Here is a 26,608-nt window from a genome sequence, read left to right as displayed (position 1 = left end):
GGCACTGAAACAGTTATAGACTTTTTTGGGGATGTTTAGATTATTGTAAAACTTTTATGCCTATACTAAGGGAAACTCACCCCCTTGGAGATCTCCCTCTATCTCCTGTGGAGGAGGCATTCCCTTATGAAAAGTTAACAGAAGAGCACAACGAAGATGCCTGGCTTACTGATGAAAGCACAACAAACACAGAAACTACAGGGGAAATGGAAGCATTTACACCTACAGACTGCATGGTGGGATTGCGACCTATTAGTCTGTATGTGAAGATTCATATAGTAATCCCTGAGAATACCATATGGTTCTGTACCTCAACTTCTCTTATTTTACATCCTTTGCTGATATCAGATTCTCGAGTTCTTGTATTTCAGATATTTTTGACAAACACCTGTGTCTGATCTAGAAGAAACAGTATTGGAACAGTATTGCAGATATCGTGAACCCAACAGAGAATTGAAGTATAATCTGAAAAAGTGAAGCCACAGCTCTCCAGTGTGTGCACAATTACCCCATATCAGGTTACCAAACCCAAACTAATATTAGGTGAAGTAGCTGGAGCAACAGTGTACATATTACTGCAAGTTGATACTCCTGTATTCCTCTTTTATCACAGGCTGGCTAGTTGTGCTTTGTAGTCTGTGCTACAAACACATACACTGTACATATTTCTGTAAGATCAATATGGCAATATGTAACTCGGCCTCCACTGTAACTAATTTATCTGCCGTTTATGTTGATTCATTTTCTGAGATGATACATGCCACTGCAGCCTCTGGGGAAAAGGTTGTGTGTATACCAAGTCACTGGTTGAGTTGTTTTGCAAACATGGGGGTGCCAAAAGAAATTAAAACTAATAATGGCTCTGATTACACAGCTCAAAATGTATACAAGTGTTTTTACAGCAATGCAGGAATTGACATGACAGGTGTTCCGTATAACCCCATAGGACAGGCAATAGTTGAACATGCACATGCTACATTGAAAGCCCTGATTTTAAAACAAAGAAGGGGGAATTCTCCGGACACATCCCATAATCTGCTAGCAATGGCTTTGTATAATCTGGAAGCATCTGTATAATCTGGACAATCTGGAAGCATCACTTAACAATCACTCAAATCTTGGCATTTGCAATTTTACTTGCACTTCAGAGTGTGACTTTACTCAATACTGAGGACTGTGTACCATAATATACAGTGACAATGCCTTGTCACCAACACCTATAAGAATGAACATCATGTTGATCAAGAAGCTACTAGAGCACCCTGGTCTACACAATTTAATAGAAAGACTGAAGGAGGGAACTCATAGACTCCTGATTATGGTTCACCATGATACACAGGACATATACGTTATGTGTCAAAACAAGTGAAAAGGGATGGAGAATATCACTGGTGGGATATTTTGTTTGGATGGACTCTGACTGCTACTGGAATATTTAACAGAATACTACATCCTGAAATAATGTTGTTGGTACTAAACATGTTATGCCTAGTGTTGATAATCATCATATATCTGAGAGTGTGGTACATTCAAGACTTAATACAATTAACATCATCTAGGCCAGTCACATGAAACAGAGAATGATGTTTCATAACGTATTTGATGACAACGTATAAAATATGGGGCACTTTTATAGCATGGAGGCAAGAGGTACCTGCATTACCACTTTATGAAGTAAAGATGATTGACTGCAGTCTCGGGGTGGAGTGTAGCAGGACACTCCCCCTGGTGAAAAGATACCAGCTGAAGGACATGCTGTTTTCTAGTGGCGAAAGCTGTTACAGATCAGCCTGACTTAACCATTTCCAAGGGTAACTTGGGAGGATGAGAAGATTCTTGAGCTAATGGGCAGTGAAACAGACATCTGTGATAACATTGCTGCAGGAGACTAGATGTTCCTGCTAGCCCTACAGAGATATAAGTCCAATGACAAGATGACTGACAGTCACTTTATTCTATAAAAGCCTAGTCCCAGTTCTTTGGGGTGAGAGGATTTCTGCATACTCTCTTTTGGAGTGTGTCTGAAAATTTTTCCCCTTTTTAGCAGGGATACCTCTTAAGTGTATCCTCTGGAGCTGAGATCCTCTCGCTCTCTTTGTCATGGTTGAATAACATCATTCTCTATGAAATAAAGGCTGATCACGGTGATGATCTCCATGAAAATAAAACTATAAAACAAAAAAGGGGCAACTGTGGGAGAGGATTTGGCTGCAGGCAGCTTTAGCCTTGAGGCACAGCTCTTCCCTTGGAAGCACACACAAAGAACTCTGAGAAAGAAGTGATAAGTTGAAGAACTGAAGCATAAAAATAGGATGCAAGCATACCAAAGAAGCAGCAAGAGTGTGAACAATATAGCTTAGTCAATCATTATGTTAGCATAGGCGCATGCTTTGAGACTGTTACCCAATTAACATAGAATAAACTGCATGATCAGGGGATAAGGATATAATAGGGGGAAGCTTTGTCAATAAAGTGTCTCCAGTACCAAGAACTGAACCCATCTCTGTGAGTGATTCTTGGACGCTACAACAAGAATTCTTGGACTTTCCCCTAGCTGTGAGATTTGGATCCACCTCCATCCTGGCCAGGCCAATCTGGTGCTTCTGCAATCACTGTTTAAGGATGGGAATTTGAAATGTGTGGATGGAGGTAGAAGGGAAGGGCAAGATGGAGGCGACCATGCAGACCCTGCAGTCAGGAAAAGATAGAAGGAGTGATGCCAGATCAGAGATATCCTTGCAGCCCACAATGAGAAGTAGAGACCCCGTGACAGAGGGGGTGAGAGTTGGAGACTCCAGGACAGATGGAGAGAGCAGCTTAGATCTCAACCTGGAGAAGATTAACTGGGGTTGTTACTTCAGACAGGAATTGGACTACTCGTCTGTGCTGAAGTTTGGTGACCAAACAGGTAACTTCAGGATTTTTGGCTCTTTGGCCTACATAGAAAAAGAGTCCTGTCAAACCAAAATATTGGGACAGGATTAAAGGGGATACAAGTGAAGATCCATGGACTGGACCATTGACAGCAGTAGAATTCAGATGGGGACTTCAAAGTTTCTTGCTACCGGGCCTAATGGCCTTGGAAAATAGAATATTAATAGAAAATCTGACATGGAAAGTAGAGACCCTCTCAAAAGCTACAGAAAAAAAGATTCCAAATTATTAATAGACAAGTTCAGGTCAACACATAAATGACTTTGCAGATTAGACTGGCTTTAGACCTACTCTTGGTCAAAGAACAGGGAGTGTGTTGCATTCACATTCCAAACATAACCGAAAATTTCCAAAAAAAAAAAAAAAGGATGAAATGAAGAGGGTAGCAGAAGATAGTAAACCAGTCAGGAATACAGCTGAAAATAATTGGTTAAATCAAATTCTTCAAAGAATGGTCAGTACAGGGGTGGTTAGCCACACTGCTTGAAGGCTTAATCCTCCTTGTTGTTGTTATCCTCATTATAATCACAAGCATGGGATGCATCAAGAAAACAATTGAAAAGAGTATATGGAAGTAGTTGGAATTAATAACTACTTCCCAAGGAGGAGAATGATGCCAGACTTCAGAGATTTCTCTTTCTTTTTTTTTAACCTAAATCCCTATCCTCACTTGCTATTTTATACAAGCATGATTTGAGTTGAAATTGCAAGCAAAGAGTTAGAAGTGCTTAAAAGCACCAGTACTTGCTTCTCTGTTGTGCAGACACCTGGAGCCAGAGGCCTTGGGAATCAGCCTGAGAAGAGGCTGAGGGAGGGAGCCTGATGACAGCAGCCAGTTAGGTTTTGGCTACAGGTTTTGGGACTGAGCAGAAAAACAACTTCAAAACAGTTCCAGCAAGGCCACAGTGTTCAAGATAATTGCTTAATTTCTTAATTTCTCTGTAATGTATATAAGAAGTGTTTTTTCATTTTTTGGTGTGCACGTTAGGTGGAACGATCCCCCGTGCACCCAGCGCTGCAATAAAGAAATGCCTACTTCTTAATGCTACATTGGCGGTAAGGAGTTTGTTTCCCAATTTCAGTGACAGAGTGGCTAATATGCCAGAGGGTCATACTAGCATCCGGATGGACCTCAACTGGCTGGGGAAACAGGCTGACAGGAACCTCATGCAGTTCAACAAGGGGAAGTGCAAAATCCTGCACCTGGAGGAGAATAAACCCCTGGAGAAGAATAACCCTGGGCATCAGTACACCTGCTGGGGGCTTACCAACTGAAAAGCAGCTTTGCAGAAAAGGACATGGAGGTCCTGGCAGACACCAAGTTGAACATGAGCCAGTAAAGTGCCCTTGCCGCAAAGAAGGCTAACAGTATCCCGGGCTGCATTAGGAGGAGTGTTGCCAGCAGGTCGGGGAAGGTGATCTTTCCTCTTTACTCAGCACTGGTGTGACCACATGTGTAGTCCTGTGCCCAATTTTGGGCTCCCCAGTACAGGAGAGACCCCCATGCTGGCAAGTCCAGGAAAGGGCCACAAAGATGATCAAGGGACTGGAGCATCTCTCCTATGAGGAAATGCTGAGAGAGCTGGGACCATTTAGCCAAGAGAAGGCTTGGGGAGAATCTCATCAACATATATAAATACCTGAAGGGAGGGTACAAAGATGACAGAGAGAGGCTCTCTTCAGTCATGCCCAGTGACAGGACAAGATGCAATGGGTGCTATCTGAAACACAGGAGGTTCTATCTGAACATAAGGAAACACTTTTTTTACTGTGAAGGCAACTGAGCACTGGACACAGGTTGCCCAGAGAGGCTGTGGAGTCCAAACATGACAATAGTATTTCCCCTCAGTCTTCAATGCAACACAAATGTATTCTTTGGCACAGAGTGTACGGCCTTCAACAATTATTGTAAAACTATGCACTTCCAGAAAAAACAACAACATTGTTTTCTTAGTAGCTACTGAAATAAACAAATGCTGTAGAACTCTGGTCTTGCTACCTCTCTGACAGACTCACCTGAAGAAGCTAATAATTTCACACTACATTGAGACAAAACATTTTTTACTTTCACTCAAATCACATTTATTTAATATTTCTCTACCCAGCTATCTATCTTCAACTGTTTTTTCTCACTAATACATTGCCTCAACAGATACCAAGAGTGACTGTAAGAATACATCTACTGTGGGTAGGATTTTCGTTTCCACAAGACAGTATTTTGACAACCTATTCCATCTTCTAAGGTTAATATCTTTTGATTTCAACCAATTTCCATTTCAAACTGATAATCACTGCTTAAAGAAACGCCATATAAAAATATGAATTGTGTTGGAATATACTGGAACTGTTTCTATCATCTTAATGCAATGCTAAGATATTTCTTGTCAACTTTAAGATTTTTATTCAAATACATAAGCAACTAAACTACTTCACATATCACTGATCTACTACTAAATTAAGTATCATACATTTTGTGGGCACTTCCGCAACACCACTTCAGACTAACATCAACCTCTGGCAGTGAGCTTTGCAGATGGGGTAGAAAATGCAGAGAAAGAGACCAACAAACACACAGAATCGTCCACTCTATTCCCTAGCATCCTGTGCCTCCCATCTACCACTAAGCTACAGCATAAACATGCTACTTCTGTACTCAAATGAAAAAGCACACACTGAACAATCATTAAGTCAGTCTCCTCACTCAGTATTGTGGATCTAGCATTGCCTTACACACTATTTGCATGCTCCTTGCACACCAAGGACAGAACTTGGAACAGAGGTAGGACATGTGATGATTGGTTAACATGTCCAGATAGTGCTTCTGCAACTCAGTAGTTAAAGAGGACAGCCCAATCAGGGAACTCCAAATTCTCCAAGCCCATCAGTTAGTCTGTGTCATTCATCCTAATTACTGGAATTACTGAATTACTGGATGTGTTGTTGTAACAATACAGATAAGTGTACTACTGATCTGTATTTATTACTGTACCTATATTTATCAATAGCTTGTTTATCGCTAAAGTTGTTGGTCTGGCATCTGTTACTGTATCCTGAACCTATAATTTGGCAATGCCACCTTAGTTAGGCCCTTACAAGGATCAAAGATAAATGTCAATCATACTTTGGGGTTTTGAGTATTTTTAGTTAAAAGAATCTGTTACATATTGACAATCTCCTCCCACTGATAGAAAATTAAAGAAATCACATTAAAATGTATTCTCATTTTCCTGAGGTACTTGGAAAAGAGAAGAGAAAGTTAAGCCTATTAATAATATTAAGGTGACAGATCTTTGTTCTGGTAGCAAATCAGGAGTTCAATTTGATAGAAGCAGATGGTATGACTACAAAGAAAGGATGCTTCCAAAAGAAAACATCAGGACTGGAAGGATACAACTTACTATCAACATATGGCCAATTTAAATGACTTAACCAAGAACAGTAAAAAAACTGACTTTTCATTAAAACAGGGGCATGAAAGAGAAAGAGGTTTCCAATTATTTTTAATTAGCCAACAACTTTTAAATTAAAAAAGAGTCACAAAAAGGATAAGTTACAAAGAAAAAACAGTTAAGCAGATGGAGGTATACGTTTCTGAATAATTTTTTTTAATATAAAAGTATCTAGCGGTAAAATAGATTTTAAAGTCTCTTGCAAGAGCAAATACTCAACTATGCAGTTATGCAAAGGCTTTAATATCCCTTTTGTCTTAATAAGGTAAGCAGCCTCATCGACCAATACAGAAAATTAAGGCCTTTGCAGTCTTCCCCCTAGAACATGCTTTTTGTCAGAAATTTTATATCCTCTTTTATGAAAGTTAACCTTCATGCTATCATATAAATTAGAAAGCAATGCTCGAGAGCAAGATCCACTTACATTTGTGAAAGTAGTAACAATTACTTAGTATCAAATCCTTGATGAACGATTATGTATTACCCCTCTTTCTTAAAAAGTTACCAGAAAAAAAAAAAAACCACACCCAAAACAAACCCCAAACAAACAAAAAAACCTAACAACCCTGCTTTCTGAGAAACATTACCGGTTCTAACAGAAAAAGCAGTCTGATCTTTCAGAGAGAAAACCAGAAGAACAAAATTCTGTATCTCTCTGACTTAATACACAACATCGAAGAAGTAACTTCACCTTTATGTGCTTGTTTTCCTCCACAGCCTTTATCTATACTACCTGATTATATTGTTAGCTCTTGTTGGAGGCGTACAAATTCCAACACTATTCAAACACTGTCTTCACAAAACAGTCTTATTCTTTATTAACTTCCACAAAAAAAAAAGTCAAGAATTTAAAAGAGGGAAGGTTTAGTAGAAAGCCTGTCAAAGTTAGAGATACTAATTTATTTTTTAAAATAATTTAATATTACAGTTTACGCGCGGAAGCGCTGCTACTCACTGGTTAGTGGGGGGAGCGTTGAGCGGGATGGCCCGCCTCCGCCTCCGCCTCCGCCCCCGCCTCCGCCCCCGCCCCCGCCTCCGCCCCCGCCTCCGCCCCCGCCTCCGCCCCCGCCTCCGCCCCCGCCTCCGCCCCCGCCTCCGCCCCCGCCTCCGCCCCCCTCCCGAGCCTACTGCCAGGAGTCTTCTTTCATGGCAGCGCCTCAAACACCGAGGCACACAGTCGGGCCTCGGCGGGGCGGAAGAAGGAAGTGAGGCGGAAGAGGGAGGTGAGACTCATCATGATGGCGGCTGGGGCTGCGACTGAGGCTGAGGATGGTGGCATGGTGGTCTCCGCTGGGATGATAGGCGCCGTTGGTGGAGCTGACTTAGAGCAGTACTCTATTTTATGTCGGAGCAAGGAGCTAGGGTCGCAGAGTCCCTTCCGAGTGGTCTCCGGTAGGGACAGGCCGGGAGCTGGCGGCCCGGCTTTGTGCTCGGCGCTGGGACTCCTGGCACTAGGCTCGGGGCCTGCCCTTCTGGTGTCCGGAGATGGTGGCGTCTCCGTGACAGTAACGGGCCAAGGCCTGGAGGTGTCCCGGGGGGTGCCGCCCTCACGCGATTTCACCACTGCCGCCTTTCATCAGCCGCCGCCACCACCACCACTTTCTTTGGCGGGGGGGCTGGGGACCGTGGACGAAAGCGACTCGTTGGATGGGCCGGAGTATGAAGAGGAGGAGGTGGCCATCCCGCTCAACGCTCCCCCCACTAACCAGTGAGTAGCAGCGCTTCCGCGCGTAAACTGTAATATTAAATTATTTTAAAAAATAAATTAGTATCTCTAACTTTGACAGGCTTTCTACTAAACCTTCCCTCTTTTAAATTCTTGACTTTTTTTTTTGTGGAAGTTAATAAAGAATAAGACTGTTTTGTGAAGACAGTGTTTGAATAGTGTTGGAATTTGTACGCCTCCAACAAGAGCTAACAATATAATCAGGTAGTATAGATAAAGGCTGTGGAGGAAAACAAGCACATAAAGGTGAAGTTACTTCTTCGATGTTGTGTATTAAGTCAGAGAGATACAGAATTTTGTTCTTCTGGTTTTCTCTCTGAAAGATCAGACTGCTTTTTCTGTTAGAACCGGTAATGTTTCTCAGAAAGCAGGGTTGTTAGGTTTTTTTGTTTGTTTGGGGTTTGTTTTGGGTGTGGTTTTTTTTTTTTTCTGGTAACTTTTTAAGAAAGAGGGGTAATACATAATCGTTCATCAAGGATTTGATACTAAGTAATTGTTACTACTTTCACAAATGTAAGTGGATCTTGCTCTCGAGCATTGCTTTCTAATTTATATGATAGCATGAAGGTTAACTTTCATAAAAGAGGATATAAAATTTCTGACAAAAAGCATGTTCTAGGGGGAAGACTGCAAAGGCCTTAATTTTCTGTATTGGTCGATGAGGCTGCTTACCTTATTAAGACAAAAGGGATATTAAAGCCTTTGCATAACTGCATAGTTGAGTATTTGCTCTTGCAAGAGACTTTAAAATCTATTTTACCGCTAGATACTTTTATATTAAAAAAAATTATTCAGAAACGTATACCTCCATCTGCTTAACTGTTTTTTCTTTGTAACTTATCCTTTTTGTGACTCTTTTTTAATTTAAAAGTTGTTGGCTAATTAAAAATAATTGGAAACCTCTTTCTCTTTCATGCCCCTGTTTTAATGAAAAGTCAGTTTTTTTACTGTTCTTGGTTAAGTCATTTAAATTGGCCATATGTTGATAGTAAGTTGTATCCTTCCAGTCCTGATGTTTTCTTTTGGAAGCATCCTTTCTTTGTAGTCATACCATCTGCTTCTATCAAATTGAACTCCTGATTTGCTACCAGAACAAAGATCTGTCACCTTAATATTATTAATAGGCTTAACTTTCTCTTCTCTTTTCCAAGTACCTCAGGAAAATGAGAATACATTTTAATGTGATTTCTTTAATTTTCTATCAGTGGGAGGAGATTGTCAATATGTAACAGATTCTTTTAACTAAAAATACTCAAAACCCCAAAGTATGATTGACATTTATCTTTGATCCTTGTAAGGGCCTAACTAAGGTGGCATTGCCAAATTATAGGTTCAGGATACAGTAACAGATGCCAGACCAACAACTTTAGCGATAAACAAGCTATTGATAAATATAGGTACAGTAATAAATACAGATCAGTAGTACACTTATCTGTATTGTTACAACAACACATCCAGTAATTCAGTAATTCCAGTAATTAGGATGAATGACACAGACTAACTGATGGGCTTGGAGAATTTGGAGTTCCCTGATTGGGCTGTCCTCTTTAACTACTGAGTTGCAGAAGCACTATCTGGACATGTTAACCAATCATCACATGTCCTACCTCTGTTCCAAGTTCTGTCCTTGGTGTGCAAGGAGCATGCAAATAGTGTGTAAGGCAATGCTAGATCCACAATACTGAGTGAGGAGACTGACTTAATGATTGTTCAGTGTGTGCTTTTTCATTTGAGTACAGAAGTAGCATGTTTATGCTGTAGCTTAGTGGTAGATGGGAGGCACAGGATGCTAGGGAATAGAGTGGACGATTCTGTGTGTTTGTTGGTCTCTTTCTCTGCATTTTCTACCCCATCTGCAAAGCTCACTGCCAGAGGTTGATGTTAGTCTGAAGTGGTGTTGCGGAAGTGCCCACAAAATGTATGATACTTAATTTAGTAGTAGATCAGTGATATGTGAAGTAGTTTAGTTGCTTATGTATTTGAATAAAAATCTTAAAGTTGACAAGAAATATCTTAGCATTGCATTAAGATGATAGAAACAGTTCCAGTATATTCCAACACAATTCATATTTTTATATGGCGTTTCTTTAAGCAGTGATTATCAGTTTGAAATGGAAATTGGTTGAAATCAAAAGATATTAACCTTAGAAGATGGAATAGGTTGTCAAAATACTGTCTTGTGGAAACGAAAATCCTACCCACAGTAGATGTATTCTTACAGTCACTCTTGGTATCTGTTGAGGCAATGTATTAGTGAGAAAAAACAGTTGAAGATAGATAGCTGGGTAGAGAAATATTAAATAAATGTGATTTGAGTGAAAGTAAAAAATGTTTTGTCTCAATGTAGTGTGAAATTATTAGCTTCTTCAGGTGAGTCTGTCAGAGAGGTAGCAAGACCAGAGTTCTACAGCATTTGTTTATTTCAGTAGCTACTAAGAAAACAATGTTGTTGTTTTTTCTGGAAGTGCATAGTTTTACAATAATTGTTGAAGGCCGTACACTCTGTGCCAAAGAATACATTTGTGTTGCATTGAAGACTGAGGGGAAATACTATTGTCATGTTTGGACTCCACAGCCTCTCTGGGCAACCTGTGTCCAGTGCTCAGTTGCCTTCACAGTAAAAAAAGTGTTTCCTTATGTTCAGATAGAACCTCCTGTGTTTCAGATAGCACCCATTGCATCTTGTCCTGTCACTGGGCATGACTGAAGAGAGCCTCTCTCTGTCATCTTTGTACCCTCCCTTCAGGTATTTATATATGTTGATGAGATTCTCCCCAAGCCTTCTCTTGGCTAAATGGTCCCAGCTCTCTCAGCATTTCCTCATAGGAGAGATGCTCCAGTCCCTTGATCATCTTTGTGGCCCTTTCCTGGACTTGCCAGCATGGGGGTCTCTCCTGTACTGGGGAGCCCAAAATTGGGCACAGGACTACACATGTGGTCACACCAGTGCTGAGTAAAGAGGAAAGATCACCTTCCCCGACCTGCTGGCAACACTCCTCCTAATGCAGCCCGGGATACTGTTAGCCTTCTTTGCGGCAAGGGCACTTTACTGGCTCATGTTCAACTTGGTGTCTGCCAGGACCTCCATGTCCTTTTCTGCAAAGCTGCTTTTCAGTTGGTAAGCCCCCAGCAGGTGTACTGATGCCCAGGGTTATTCTTCTCCAGGGGTTTATTCTCCTCCAGGTGCAGGATTTTGCACTTCCCCTTGTTGAACTGCATGAGGTTCCTGTCAGCCTGTTTCCCCAGCCAGTTGAGGTCCATCCGGATGCTAGTATGACCCTCTGGCATATTAGCCACTCTGTCACTGAAATTGGGAAACAAACTCCTTACCGCCAATGTAGCATTAAGAAGTAGGCATTTCTTTATTGCAGCGCTGGGTGCACGGGGGATCGTTCCACCTAACGTGCACACCAAAAAATGAAAAAACACTTCTTATATACATTACAGAGAAATTAAGAAATTAAGCAATTATCTTGAACACTGTGGCCTTGCTGGAACTGTTTTGAAGTTGTTTTTCTGCTCAGTCCCAAAACCTGTAGCCAAAACCTAACTGGCTGCTGTCATCAGGCTCCCTCCCTCAGCCTCTTCTCAGGCTGATTCCCAAGGCCTCTGGCTCCAGGTGTCTGCACAACAGAGAAGCAAGTACTGGTGCTTTTAAGCACTTCTAACTCTTTGCTTGCAATTTCAACTCAAATCATGCTTGTATAAAATAGCAAGTGAGGATAGGGATTTAGGTTAAAAAAAAAGAAAGAGAAATCTCTGAAGTCTGGCATCATTCTCCTCCTTGGGAAGTAGTTATTAATTCCAACTACTTCCATATACTCTTTTCAATTGTTTTCTTGATGCATCCCATGCTTGTGATTATAATGAGGATAACAACAACAAGGAGGATTAAGCCTTCAAGCAGTGTGGCTAACCACCCCTGTACTGACCATTCTTTGAAGAATTTGATTTAACCAATTATTTTCAGCTGTATTCCTGACTGGTTTACTATCTTCTGCTACCCTCTTCATTTCATCCTTTTTTTTTTTTTTTTGGAAATTTTCGGTTATGTTTGGAATGTGAATGCAACACACTCCCTGTTCTTTGACCAAGAGTAGGTCTAAAGCCAGTCTAATCTGCAAAGTCATTTATGTGTTGACCTGAACTTGTCTATTAATAATTTGGAATCTTTTTTTCTGTAGCTTTTGAGAGGGTCTCTACTTTCCATGTCAGATTTTCTATTAATATTCTATTTTCCAAGGCCATTAGGCCCGGTAGCAAGAAACTTTGAAGTCCCCATCTGAATTCTACTGCTGTCAATGGTCCAGTCCATGGATCTTCACTTGTATCCCCTTTAATCCTGTCCCAATATTTTGGTTTGACAGGACTCTTTTTCTATGTAGGCCAAAGAGCCAAAAATCCTGAAGTTACCTGTTTGGTCACCAAACTTCAGCACAGACGAGTAGTCCAATTCCTGTCTGAAGTTACCCATACTGAATACCCTGGTGATGAAACTTCCTGTTTTCAGTTGAAAGTAGAATTTGATTGTTTGCAACTGTTTAATAGGGACAATGTGAAATTCAGGACTGATATATTACTGGTCTTGATTATTGTTGGACATCTTCAATTTGCCTTGCTAATGTTGTGGAATGGTTTCGTACTCCAATTTATACCACATCTGTTTTTCCCAATGGATTCCCAGCAGCCCTCTAATGGCTTAGTCCATGTCCTAAACTTTCTTCTGAGATTTGAGTGTTTGGGGGCAGTTGTTACATTTTCAATGTGATTCTGGGTAACTCATAGCTCTGGTAGTCCTGTCACCTGCCCTCCTGAGGCTGCTGAAGCAAAACGTAAGGAATCTTCATTTAACGCTTTTGATTCAGGTGGGCAATTTGGTCTTGACCCTTTACCAAACACTATTTTCTCCCGGTCTCCACAGTGTAGCATCCTGCAAAACATAGTTACCCTGTTGTTTACGCTTATCCTGATCATCAAGATAATATGAAATGTTTACCCTTTTAAATGTTTCTGTGATTTCATCCCATTCTTGAATTAAGGATAGGCTGACTAGTATGAGGCCCCAGGGAATAGGTTGACCTGCAGAATTAGGAATCAGGATGCAAGCAGTTATACTAGTCAAATTATGCATTTTTTCCAAACCCTTATACCGGTTTCAAGATCAAGTTTTCACTGCTCATTTCTATTTGGGCCTGTCCTACTAGTACCAACGATACCAGAATCCAGATCATTAATGTTCCCACATTAGTTTTGGACACAGTGGTCTGCTTGATTGGACTGTCCATTCTGGAGGGCAAGATGGCTTGATCCTGCTGTAGCGAATCCACGGAGTTCTGCCTTTCAGTTTTACCACCGTGTATGTTGTGAACAGGATCTGGAAAGGTCCCTTCCATTTTTCTGTCAGAGGCTCATTGTTCCAGGTCTTGAAATAGACCCAGTCTCCTGGTTAGAAAGGGTGGATGGGAGTGTCTGTGGTGATAGGTTCAGTCAGAGTACTGTGCCTTTGAAAAGCAGTGATAGTTTTTCCTAAAGAAATCAAATACTGTTTCAGTTCTGTTTCCCTTTTTACAGAAATGTCCTCAGGGAGCACAGCTACTTGGTAAGGTTTTCCATATACCACCTCAGAAGGACTGATTTTTCTTATTTGACCTGGGTTGAATCTGAATCCTTAGGAGTGCTAAAGGGAGTGTCTGAGACCACTTCAGTGAAGTCTCCTGACAGATTTTACTTATCTGTGTTTTAAGAGTGTGATTCCTTCTTTCTACCCTTCCACTTGGTTGAGGCCTCCAAGGAGTGTGTAGGTCCCATTTGTTACCTAAAATTTGTTTCTTGGAGGATTTCTGCTATAAAATGGGGACCTCTGTCTGAAGACATTCCCATTGGGACCCAGAATCTTGGTATTATCTCTTTTAATAAACATTTAACAACTTCTCTTGCTTTGTTGGTGTGACAGGGAAAGGCTTCTGGTGACCCTGAAAAGGTATCTGTCTTTACTAGCAAGCACTTGTAGCAGTTCTACCTAGGCAATTCTGAAAAAATCTACTTGTTGGTAATCACCTGGTGTACTTCCTCTTTTTGTTACACCTGGGGGAGGATGTTTTTTCTTACTGGGATTATTTCTCAAGCAAATAGTACATTTTTTCAGTTATAGCCGTGACTATTTTGGTCATTCTGGCACCAAGAACTTGTTTTCTGAGGCTATCAATCAAGACCTCAACTCCCCAATGTGTTTCTTTATGTTTTTCTTCAGCCATTTTAATCATTAGCATCCTAGAGTGCTGAGGGAGCTGGCTGATGTGATTGCTAAGCCTCTCTCCATCATTTTTGAACAATCATGGAGGACAGGCGAGGTGCCTGAGGACTGGAGAAAGGCCAGTGTCACTCCAGCCTTCAAAAAAGGCAGGAAGGACGACCCAGGAAACTACAGGCCGGTCAGCCTCACCTCCGTCCCTGGAAAGGTGATGGAACGACTCATCCTGAATGTTGTCACTAAACATATGAAGGAAAAGATGGTTATCAGGAGGAGTCAACATGGCTTCACCAAGGGGAAATCCTGTTTGACCAACCTGAGAGCCTTCTTTGAGTGCATAAGCGGCTGGCTAGATGAGGGGAGAGCAGCGGATGTCATCTACCTTGACTTGAGCAAGGCTTTTGACACTGTCTCCCATAACATCCTCATCAGAAAGCTCAGGCAGCGTGGCTTGGATGAGTGGACAGTGAGGTGAATGGGGAGCTGGCTGAATGACAGAGCCCAGAGGGTGGTGATCAATGGCACAGAATCGAGTTGGAGGCCTGTGGCCAGTGGAGTTCCACGGGGATTGGTTCTGAGGCCAGTCTTGTTCAACATCTTTATTGGTGACCTGAATGAGGGGACTGAGGGTACCCTCAGCAAGTTCGCTGATGACACCAAACTGGGAGGACTGGCTGATTCCCCAGAGGCTGTGCTGCCATTCAGCGGGATCTTGACTGGCTTGAGAGCTGGACAGAGAGGAAGCTCATGAGGTTCAACAAGGACAAGTGCAGAGTCCTGCATCTGGGAAGGAACCCCATGCACCAGTACAGGCTGGGGGTCCAACTGCTGAAGAGCAGCTCTGCAGAGAGACACCTGGGAGTCCTGATTGATAATAAGCTAAACATGTGCCCTGGTGGCCAAGAAGGCCAATGGCATCCTGGGATGCATCAAGAAGAGTGTGGCCAGGAGGTCAAGGGAGGTTCTTCTTCCCCTCTATTCTACCCTGGTGAAGCCTCATCTGGAGTCCTGTGTCCAGTTCTGGGCTTCTCAGCTCAAGAGGGACAGGGAAGTGCTGGAGAGAGTCCAGCGCAGGGCCAGCAAGATGATCAGGGGACTGGAACATCTTTCATATGAGGAAAGGCTGCGGGAACTGGGGCTGTTTAGTCTGGAGAAGAGGAGACCGAGGGGAGATCTTGTTAAGTTTTACAAATATCTAAATGGTGGGTGTCAGGAGGTTGGGGCATCCCTTTTTGCTATTGTATCTAGCAACACTAGTAGAGGCAGGGACTCTATATTTCAGTCCCTTGGAACACTAGTGTTGCTTCCAATGAGCAAAGCTGATTGAGTGGGTAGAACAGTAAAAGGATGAGGAGGAAGTCCAAGAAAGCTTGGAGGTAGGAGAGGATGAAGTGCGAGGGGAAACTCAAGGAAACATTGATACTTTCAATGGAATTAATGGCAGACAAGCCAAATAACACTATTGCCAACCAAAATCTGGTGATTTGCCCAACAGTATTAACATTGTTTCCATAGGAGCATTACTCCTAGTTTAAACAGAAAAAGGCATATCTTTGACATGAGGGCACAAGAATGGAGCATGTGAAAATGAGATGGTACTTCTTGCTAAGAACTTCAATGAGTTCTGGAATTCATTTCCTAAGCTGAGCTTTCAGTAAGTAAACGTGAGCTGCTTCAAGAGCTCATTTAGCTAAATTTCATCTATATGTGGGTGGCTTTTTTTTTTTTCTTTTCAAAAAGGCAACAAATGTTCTCTTTACTAAATATCTCCCCCTCGTAGGATTGGAAGAAATCTTTTGAGTTGCAAAGCTTGATCTTATGCCATTGTCACATCTCTGTCTATTTTAAAGCTTATTAGAATTTTTGTCTTTGCAGTACTTGCAACTTTTAGATCCTTGCTTTATTAAAGCTATTAAAATGTATTACTCTTTTCATTAAGATTTATTGAGGCTTTTGTCTGTTTCGCAGAAGTCCATAGATTCTGTAATGTTATAAAAGGTATGAAGATGATGATCATAGAATCATAGAATGGTAGGGGTTGGAAGGGACCTTTAGAGATCATCTAGTCCAATCCCCCTGCAGAAGCAGGTTCACCTAGATCAGGTCACACAGGAACATGTCCAGGCGGGTCTTAAAGACCTCCAAGGAAGGAGACTCCACAACCCCTCTGGGCAGTCTGTGCCAGTGCTCTGTCAGTGAAATAGTTTTTTCTTATGTTTAAGCGGAACTTTTTGTGTTCCAGCTTCATTCCATTACCCCTTGTCCTGTTACTAGCTACTATAGAAAAGAGGGATGTCCCAACCTCCTGACACTCAATCCTTTAGATATTTATAAATGTCAATAAGATCACCCCTCAATCTCCTCTTCTCCAGACTAAACAGCCCCAGCTCCTGCAGCCTTTCCTCGTATGAAAGATGTTCTATACCCTTGATTATCTTGGTGGCCCTGCGCTGGACTCTCTCCAGAAGTTCCCTGTCCCTCTTGAGCTGAGGAGCCCAGAACTGGACAGAGTACTCCAGATGAGGCCTCACCAGGGCAGAGTAGAGGGGGAGAAGAACCTCCCTCGACCTGCTGGCCACACTCTTCTTGATGCATCCCAGAATGCCATTGGCATTCTTGGCCACCCAAAAGCCACATTGCTGGCTCATATTTAGCTTATTATCAATCAGGACTCCCAGGTCTCTCTCTGCAGAGCTACTCTTCAGCAGTTTGACCCCCAGCCTGTACTGGTGCATGGGGTTGTTCCTTCCCAGATGCAGGACTCTGCACTTGTCCTTGTTGAACCTCATGAGGTTCCTCTCTGCCCAACTCTCAAGCCGGTCGAGATCCCGCTGAATGGCAGCGCAGTCTTCTGGGGAATCAGCCAGTCCTCCCAGTGTGGTGTCATCAGTGAACTTGCTGAGGGTACACTCTGTCCCCTCATCCAGGTCGTTGATGAAGATATTGAACAAGACTGGCCCCAGAACCGATCCCTGTGGAACTCCACTGGCCACAGGCCTCCAACTCGACTCTGTGCCATTGATCACCACCCTCTGGGCTCTGTCATTCAGCCATCTCTCCATCCACCTCACTGTCCACTCATCCAAGCCACACTGCCTGAGCTTTCTGATGAGGATGTTGTGAGAGACAGTGTCAAAAGCCTTGCTCAAGTCAAGGTAGATGACATCCGCTGCTCTCCCCTCATCTAGCCAGCCACTTATGCACTCAAAGAAGGCTCTCAGGTTGGTCAAACAGGATTTCCCCTTGGTGAAGCCATGTTGACTCCCCCGATAACCATCTTGTTTGATAACCCCCATGATTGTGAATTTATAGCTTTGCCCATGTCTCCTGGGACTTCTCCACTCTTTTGGATTTTGTTGATGCAGTCAGGTATGGCTAAGGAGAAGAGCGAAATGGGGTGGCATTTGATGATGGATTTTCCTACTTGCTATAACTTGGTTTTTAGACTGAAACAGGGAGACTTGCAACACTTATTATCTTCATTTCTACTAAGTTGCTGAAAAGCGTTTTTGCTCCCCTCCAGTGCTTTCTCCTTCCATTCCTTCTTCCCTGGGCTACTGTGTTCCTAAGTTAAAATTGCAACATACTGTAAAAGCAAAATGCTTTAGTGGAACAACAAAGCCTCAGAATATTTGTTTTTCCCATATGTAAAAAGGAAATATGTAAGTAAAGGGATTTGGTTGAACCATGTGACCTGCTTCCACACGTGGGCTACCAACCGCCTCCTTCCAGGTAGTAAATTCACTATCTGCTCCCTCTTTGTGAACAGCCTGTCTTTCATGAACCTTGTAGTGCTTCAGTGTTGGGGGCTGCTAAGCGTTCTGTGATCGTCTCATGAGCTGTAGTGTAATAACATTCATGCTCACAGTAGAAGGTCTGTTAGCTGGGCCTAATGAGACTGGTGTGACATTTTCTGGTATCTAACTTCTTCAGTGGAACAGTGGAAAAGTAAGGAGCTCTTGTTTGTAGGCTAGAGATAACAGCTCTCTTGTCTCCCTGTGCAACTCATTAAATGAAATTCATGACCTGGCTGGCTTAGGACTCTCAACTACAGGAAGTGGCTGAAGTGTCAGGAATGGTCTCTTATGCAGCTGTATGTTGCTTGTGTATATGTCACAATGCACAGAATTTGAGCTGTTTATGATTTCCTAGTTGTGTCTTCATCCTGTTTGTTTACCGTAATTAAGGTTACGATGTGTAGGCTTGGAGTTTTGAACATGCCGCTTTTGATTTTAAACTGACAGTTGGAAATATTTCCTTGCTCAGCATCTCTTGGGACAGGGTATTAGAGGATAAAGGGGCCCAAGATAGTTGGTCTTCATCACTTTTTCCAAGCTCAGGCTCAAGAGCATCCCAGCGGATAGGAAATCAAGAAAGGGAGCCAGGAGACCCCCATGGTTAAATAGGGAACTGTTGGGCAAACTCAAGTGGAAGAAGAGAGTCTGTAGATCATGGAAGGAAGGGGATGGCCACTTGGGATGAATAGAAGACTGTCGTCAGAGGCTGTAGGGAGGCAACTAGGAAAGCTAAAGCCTCATTGGAGTGTCTGTCGTACCTTGCAAGGGAGATCAAGGACAACAAGAAGGGCTACTCTAGGTGGCCTGCTCTGGCAGGGGGGTTGGACTAGATGATCTTTCAAAGTCCCTTCCAACCCTTAAGATTCTGTGATGGAGGAGAATTGAAAGAGTGAAAGTGAGGAAACTCGTGGATTGGCATAAAGGTAGTTTAGTAATTTAAAAAAAAAAAAAAAAAAAAAAAAAAAAGAGGGGAAAATACAAGGGGGGGGGGAGGGGGGGAGAGTGGAGATGGACGAATGGATGACACACTATGATGCAGGACCGACCAACCAACAAACCCATGAAAAACAAATGTTGCAAAAGAAAACAGTTGCTCACCGCCAACTGACTGATGCCCAGCCAGTCCCTGAGCAACCGCAACTCCTGCCAACCTTCATCCTCCTAGATTTATTGCTGAGCATAATGTCATATGGTATGGAATATCCCTTTGGTTGGTTGGAGTCAGCTGTCCTGGCTGTGTTCCCCTCCCAACTGACTTCTTGTGTACCCGCAGCCTACTTGCTGGCAGGGCAGACTGAGAAGCAGAAAAGGCCTTGATGCTGTGTAAGCAGTGCTCAGCAATAACCAAAATATTCTTGTGATATCGACACTTCCTGGATAAACTGTCTGCCCATGGCTTGGATGGATGTACTCTGTTAGGTGGAAAAGTGGCTGGATGGCTGGGCCCAGAGAATGGTGGTGAATGGAGTTAAATCCATTTGGCAGCTGGTCACTAGTAGTGTTCCCTAAGGCTCAGTATTGAGGCCTGTTCTGTTTAATATTTTTATTGATGATCCGGATGAGGTGATCGAGTGCACCCTCAGTAAGTTTGCAGATGATATGAAGCTGGGCGGGAGTGTAGATATGCTTAACAGGAAGGCGCTTCAGAGGGACCTGGAGAGGCTGGATCGATGGGCTGAGGCCAATTGTATGCCCCATCCTCTTGTCATACATCTTTCAAATACTTGTAAGTATTAATGAGGTCCCCCCTCAGTCTCCTCAAGGCTGAACAGCCCCAGATTCCCACAGCCTTTCCTCATAAGAAAGATGTTCCAGTCCCCTGATCATGTTGGTGGCCCTGTGCTGGACTCTCCTTCCAGAAGTTCCCTGTCTCTCTTGAGCTGGGGAGCCCAGAACTGGACACAGTACTCCAGATGAGGCCTCACCAGGGCAGAGAGAACCTCCCTTGACCTCCTGGCCACACTCTTCTTGATGCATCCCAGGATGCCATTGGCCTTTTTGGCCACCAGGGCACATTGCTGGCTCACGTTCAGTTTATTATCAACCAGGACTCCCATGTCTCTCTCCACAGAGCTGCTCTCCAGCGGGTCAACCCCCAGCCTGTACCGGTGCATGGGGTTGTTTTTCCTGAGGTGCAGGACTCTGCACTTGTCCTTGTTGAACCTCATGAGATTCCTCTCTGCCCAACTCTCAAGCCAGTCGAGATCTCGGTGAGTGGCAGCACAACCTTCTGGTGCATCAGCCAGTCCTCCCAGTTTGGTGTGATCGGTGAACTTGCTGAGGGTGCCCTCTGTCTCCTCATCCAGGTCATTGATGAAGATGTTGACTAAGACTGGCCCCAGAGCCGACCCCTGTGGAAACCCCGCTGGTCCCAGGCCTCCAACTTAGCACCATTGATCGCCTCCCTCTGGTCTCTGTCATTCAGCCAGTTCTCATTCTCATTCTCATTCAGCCAGTATGAAGAAAATTAACTCCACTCCAGCCAAACCCAGTACAATTATCATAAATTAAAACTTGCAAAGTTAACTTTGGAAACACAGAAGTGTTCCTCGTTAGGGCTAGGCAAGAAAATAAGAGGTGACAAGAAATTATAGGGATGTTGTCCTTGGCAACGATGAAGGGTATAAATCTTAGTAGCAGTGAGTAGTTTGAAATGAGTACATTTGATAAGAGTCACAGCCAGAGGGTCAGCTTTCTTTTTATGAATAGCTTGGCAAGTTTCTTTGATACCTACAGTGCATTATAATATTAGTCTCATGAAAAGAATTAAAGTTTGGATAGGAAGGTAAGACAAAGTTTTGCATCTCTTCAGGAAAAAAAAATATGTTTGGCATAAAGTTGAGAGATGTTAAGCATTGCTCCTAACTGAAAGCGTTTGGCATTTGCAACAGCAAATTTAAGTTTTAGATCTTGACCTATAAATTTCTAAATGGTACAGAGCCTTCTAAGAGTGTCCTAGGTCTGACTGGGCTGGAGTTAACTTTCTTCATAGCAGCCCCTGTGGTGCTTTGTTTTGGATTTGTGGCAAAACCAGTGTTGATAACACTGGTATCTTGGCTCTTGCTGAACAGGTGCTTGCACAGTGTCAAGGTGTTCTCCGTTTCTCTCTGTGCTCCCCCTGCCCTCCAGCAAGCAGGCTAGAGGTGGGCAAGAAGATTGAGAGGAGAGACAGCCAAGACAGATGACAGAAATGGGCCAAAGAGATATTCCATACCATATGGAGTCATGCTCAGCAATTAAAAAAAAAAAAAAGGGGGGGGGGAAAGGAAGGAATGTGTGTCTTCCAAGGTAGCCATTGCTCAGAGACTGACTGGGTGTTGGTCTGCTTGTGGGAGGTAGTGAGTGATTGCCTTTATGTTGCTTCTGTTGTTTTTTGGGTGTTTTTTTTTTTTTTTTTTTTTGTTTCTCCCAGCCCCCTTCTTTAATTCTTTATTAAACTTAATCTCAACCCATGAACTAATTTTCTTGCTTTTGCTCTTCCTGTTCCCTCCCCATGCTGGGAGTTGGGGGGAGTGAGCAAGCAGCTGTGTGGGGTGGTTAGATGTTGGACCCACCACAGACATGATCTTTCTAATGTTGCCTCAATTGCTATACAGTGTACAGATGAAACAACTCTTTTACTGGTTTAACTTATTTTAATTGGGATGAGGAGAAGCAAGAGAGACCTATACTAACAAGACTGCAGCTTTTGCCAATGTAAACAGTATCTACAGTGGTGTACCGCTTCTGCGGGGATATGTGATTTGTATTTGTATAGTCTATTTAACTTTCACAGAATGGGAGGGGTTGGAAGGGACCTCTAGACATCTTCTAGTCCAACTCCTCCCCTGCTAAAGCAGGTTAACCTAGATCAGGTTGCACAGGAAAGCATCCAGGCAAGTTTTGAAAGCCTCCAGAGAAGGAGACTCCACAACCTGTGTGGGCAGTCTGTTCCAGGGCTCCCTCACCCTCACAGTAAAGAAGTTTATTTGTTGTGTTCAAATTCAACTTCCTGTGTTCCAGCCTGTGTCTGTTACCCTTTGTCCTGTCAGTGGGCACTACAGAGAAAAGACTGGCCCCATCCTCTTGACACCTGCCTTTTAGATATTTCAAAGCACTGATAAGGTCCCCCCTCAGTCTTCTCTCCTCTTCTCTAGGCTAAACAGCCCCAGTTCTCTCAGCCTTTCCTCATAAGAGATATGTTCCAGTCCCCTCATCAGCATGGTAGCCCTCTGTTGGACTCTCTCCAGAAGTTACCTATCTCTCTTGAACTGGGGAGCCCAGAACTGGACACAGTACTCCAGATGTGGCCTTATGGGGGCAGAGTAGAGGGGGAAGAGAACTTCCCTCGACCTGCTGGCCCCCCTCTGGGGTGGTTTAGCCCTGGCTGAACAATAACCCAACCACACAGTTACTCACTCCTCCCCACCTTAGCAGGAGGGGGAGGAGAATCAAGAGAGAGTTCTAGAACCTTGTGGGTTGAGATAAGGACAATTTAATAGAACACCACAAAGCGTAAGCAGTTACAATGACGGCCAATGGACACAGAAAACAAGCGATGCCCGGTGTAACTGCTCAGCTCGATGCAGCAGCTGCAGTTCCCGCACTTGCCACAGCGCCGCCACGGCCTGGCCGTTGCCCTTATATCCTGAGCATTGATGTCACGTGGGATTTGAATAGTCTGGCCATGTCCCCTTGCGGCAGCTGGGGAAAGTTAACCCTATCCCCCCCCCAAACCCAGGACATTATCCACCCCTTATTCTATACCGTGTACGTCATGCCCAGATAAGGCACATTTTTAAAAATTTTCCTGTCATTGATACTCACACATATATATATATATATATATATATATAGTTATAGTTATATACAGTTATTATTCCCTTAGCCCATGGGCCATTAATTTAGTCCATGACTTCAGGGCTCCATCTCTCAGAGCAGTCTTCCAGGTTCCTGCTCAGATGATATCAACCCACTGCTTCAGCTTCTCTAGTCTCAGCTCTGGATGCATGTCCTTGTATGAAATCACTTCTTCCTGAAGAGCATGCTCAAGGCAAAAGGTTGCCAGAAAATATACAAGGCAGAACAGCAGGTTTACAGTAACACGAATCAGACCCACAAATCCACAGGCTCTTACTTGAAGTGCCTGTATTGAAACTGGCTCTGGCACTCCAGTGCATGAATACAGCCATTGCAAGGGGACAAAGCCCTGGGCCTTTAAGACAAAGTGGTGGTTATTCAGTAACTAATACCATTTAGGTTAGTGGCTTGCCTTACCCAAAATCAAATGCCCCTGGGGCACGCATCAAACTTCCCCATTCTTCTGTATCACCCACCAAGTACATCCAGGTCCTTGGGCAAAAAACAAGCCCCTGGATGGGACTGCCTTTGCCTGAGGCAGGATTGACCCCAGCTGTTGTAATGGTGCAAGTAATATTCATCCAAAGATGTAGAGAGGCTAGGTAATGGGCGTACAGAGATGTACACAGGCAACCTAGTGCAAACAACAGAGTTGACTCAAAGCCACCCCTCCTTTTGCTAGCTACTTCCTTCTATGCTGCTTCTGCCCCGGGATCACCCAGGGCCCAATTGCTTAACTTGTAGCACCTGTTTCTGATAATTGGCAGTAGCTTACCAGCTGCATTAACTTGTCCCTACCAGCTTGAAGCTGAGGAAGCATCTGGCTGGTCCAAGTCCTATTTCTACCTACAATTCCCCCCTTTTTCTTTTTGGACCAGACAGCCTTCAGCAACACATTTCAAAATTAAAGGTACATGAAGAAAACATAAGTATTTTTACCCACGGCCATGAGTTTACAACAAAAGGTCAATAACAGCTATATCGCTGAACAATATAACACAAAAATCCATACATTCCAAATAAACATAATCTGATATATGTTGCTAGGAGGGACGCATACTGGCGAGAAGGGATGAGTTCTCTGTACTTCAACTGATGTTTCTGTTTCCTGAATGTAGTTTTGGACTTTTCTTTAACTTCTTTAGCATAGTTTCTGTGAGCTGTTAGAAATATCTCTTCATCTGTAAAAAAACACACCATTTTTGCTTTCAAGTTTCCATTGGCCATCTTGTTAAGTTCTTCAATTCTTTTAACGACATACAGATTGCTGGAGGAATTTGCAGCAACATACATGGCGCCACATTGACAGGTTTTACATTTTAATGGGGTGATAGATTGAGGGTGGATTAATTGTTTTATTCCCTCAAGATTGTTTTTTCCATTGGTCTTACAGTCATGACCACAATTGCCACATCTACTCTTTTCTCCCATTCAGATTCATATAGTAATACCTGAGTGGGCTTCAAGAAGGCTTCTGCTAACTTCTGGCAGTCAAATGGAGTCATTAATCCGCTGGTGAAAATGTGATCTAATAACGTTTGAACGTATGGGTTGGTCAAACCATATTGCATCACGGCTTTCTGGCCTTCCCTTACCAACTTCCAATCCAAAGGTACCCATTGTCGTCACGCAGGATTATTGTGTACTGTTACTACTGGAAAGGCTTGCGGAATGAATTCTCCTTCAATTACCGTATCGCATATAAGGCCTCTCCATTTCTTAGCCGGATCATAGTCATCCGGCTGGGGGTCTCTGAGCACCTGTGGGGGTGAAACTTTAACCATTGGCTTGGTTAATTTGTTAAGCTGTTTCAACAGTTGATTAGCTGTTGCTTTTGGCTTTTCTATCAATTCCTCCAAGTGGGCCAAAGTCCATTTCATATCTTCTCAGTGCCTTATTAATTCTTCCTGTAACAACTTTCTTTGTTGATCTTCCCCTTCACTAGATGTTGGGGGTGATGATGGAAGAGGAGTATACTCAGGGATTGATGATCTCAGGGGCAATGGCAGATCCATAGTGTCATGGGCAAAGCATAACTTTTGGTCTCTGCCAGGTACTCCCTCAGGCATGACAGCAGGATGGGACGGGGCAGGGTGAGTGGGAGGGGAGGAGAAACAGTACACGCATTTGGCTCCTGGGGCAGTGACCTAGGGGGTTCTAGGGGATTCGTACAGGTGAAGCTCACATCCATACTTTCCTCCTCTAGAGGTGGAGCCAATGGTACTATGACATTATCACCTCCAAAGAATCTCTTGGTATTTTCTTCTAAAGGTGGAGCCGATAGTACTATAAAGTCACCACCTCCAAATTTTCTCTTAGCGTCTACTGGGAACGCAGATGGCATAGCGTTTTCTGCGTTCACGGTAGCAGCCACAGCCTGCTCAGCTTGTAGCCGTTGTAGAATGGATGATATTGGTTTACGCAGCCCACTTGCATCATTCAACGTATCTCCTAGATTTTCCCAATGTCCCATTTCATATACATCCTGTGGGGAGGTGAAGAAACCTACATCCTGTCCTCATCTTACAAGTCTTAGCAAAATCTCTCTTTCGTAGTTTAATCTTTTCTCAGAAAGGATATGCTGGAGGGTGTCGATAGGGTTTTCCCCTTTGCTTACTGCCTTTCCCATTATACCGGTTTTAGACCGCTCACTTGCCTTATCAGATGTCTTTCAGGCAGAGATCCAAGTGATTTTCTTCCGATGGTTCTGATCCAACAAATTTGGCTGATCACGTCGGGATCACCAAGTGTTGTAATGGTGCAAGTAATATTCATCCAAAGATGTAGAGAGGCTAGGTAATGGGCGTACAGAGACATACACAGACAACATAGTACAACCAACAGCATTGACTCAAAGCTACCTTTCATTTGCTAGCTACTTCCTTATATGCTGCTTCTGCTCACGTGATCACCCAGGGCCCAATTGATTAACTTGCAGCACCTGTTTCTGATAATTGGAAGCAGCTTGCCAGCTGCATTATCTTGTCCCTACCATCTTTATTCAAGCTGAGGAAGTATCTGGCTGGTCCAAGTCATATTTGTACCTACACCAAACCATCTTTCCTAACAGATTTTTCATACGTACTGCAGGGGCTTTATCCCCTTCAACAGTGTGTAGGAGTTCTGATTCAGCAGGGCCAGCTCAATTGACAGATCCCCTTGTATTGACTATCCAGGTGGCCTTTGCTAGATGCATGCCCCAATGCTTGAAGGTCCCAGCCTCCATCGCTCTCGATGTGGTCTTTAATAGTCCATTGTATCGCTTAATTTTCCCAGAGGCTGGTGCATGATGGGGGATGTGATAGACTCAATCGATGCCATGCTCTTTGGTCCAGGTGTCTATAAAGTTGTTTTGGAAATGTGTCCTATTGTCTGACTCGATCCTTTCTGGGGTGCCGTGTCACCATAGGACTTGCCTTTCCAGGCCCAGGATCGTGTTCCGGGTGGTGGCATGAGGAACAGGATATGTTTCCGGCCATCCAGTGGTTGCCTCCACCATGGTGAGGAAGTAGCGCTTGCCTTGGCGAGTCAGTAGCAGTGTAATGTAATCAATCTGCCAGGCCTCTCCGTATTTATACTTGAGCCATCGTCCTTCATACCACAGAGGCTTCAT

At 43.4% G+C, this 26,608-nt stretch overlaps 1 protein-coding gene across 6 annotated transcripts in view; it reads left to right on the top strand.

Moving 5' to 3' along the window:
• Positions 1–7,524: 7,524 nt before the first annotated feature.
• LOC133628529 (ras GTPase-activating protein 1) overlaps positions 7,525–26,608 on the top strand; it is a 128,495-nt gene continuing 109,411 nt past the window's right edge. For all 6 annotated transcript variants that reach the window (XM_062016820.1, XM_062016821.1, XM_062016819.1 and 3 more), the window contains exon 1: positions 7,525–8,091. In XM_062016820.1, the coding sequence (XP_061872804.1) occupies positions 7,619–8,091 (473 nt within the window). In that variant the 5' untranslated portion in view covers positions 7,525–7,618. The remainder of the gene's footprint in view (positions 8,092–26,608) is intronic.

This window comes from Colius striatus, chromosome W (genome assembly GCF_028858725.1).
Source record: "Colius striatus isolate bColStr4 chromosome W, bColStr4.1.hap1, whole genome shotgun sequence".
In the NCBI taxonomy this organism is placed as follows: Eukaryota; Metazoa; Chordata; class Aves; order Coliiformes; family Coliidae; genus Colius; species Colius striatus.
This window is presented reverse-complemented; position numbering and strand designations above follow the sequence as displayed.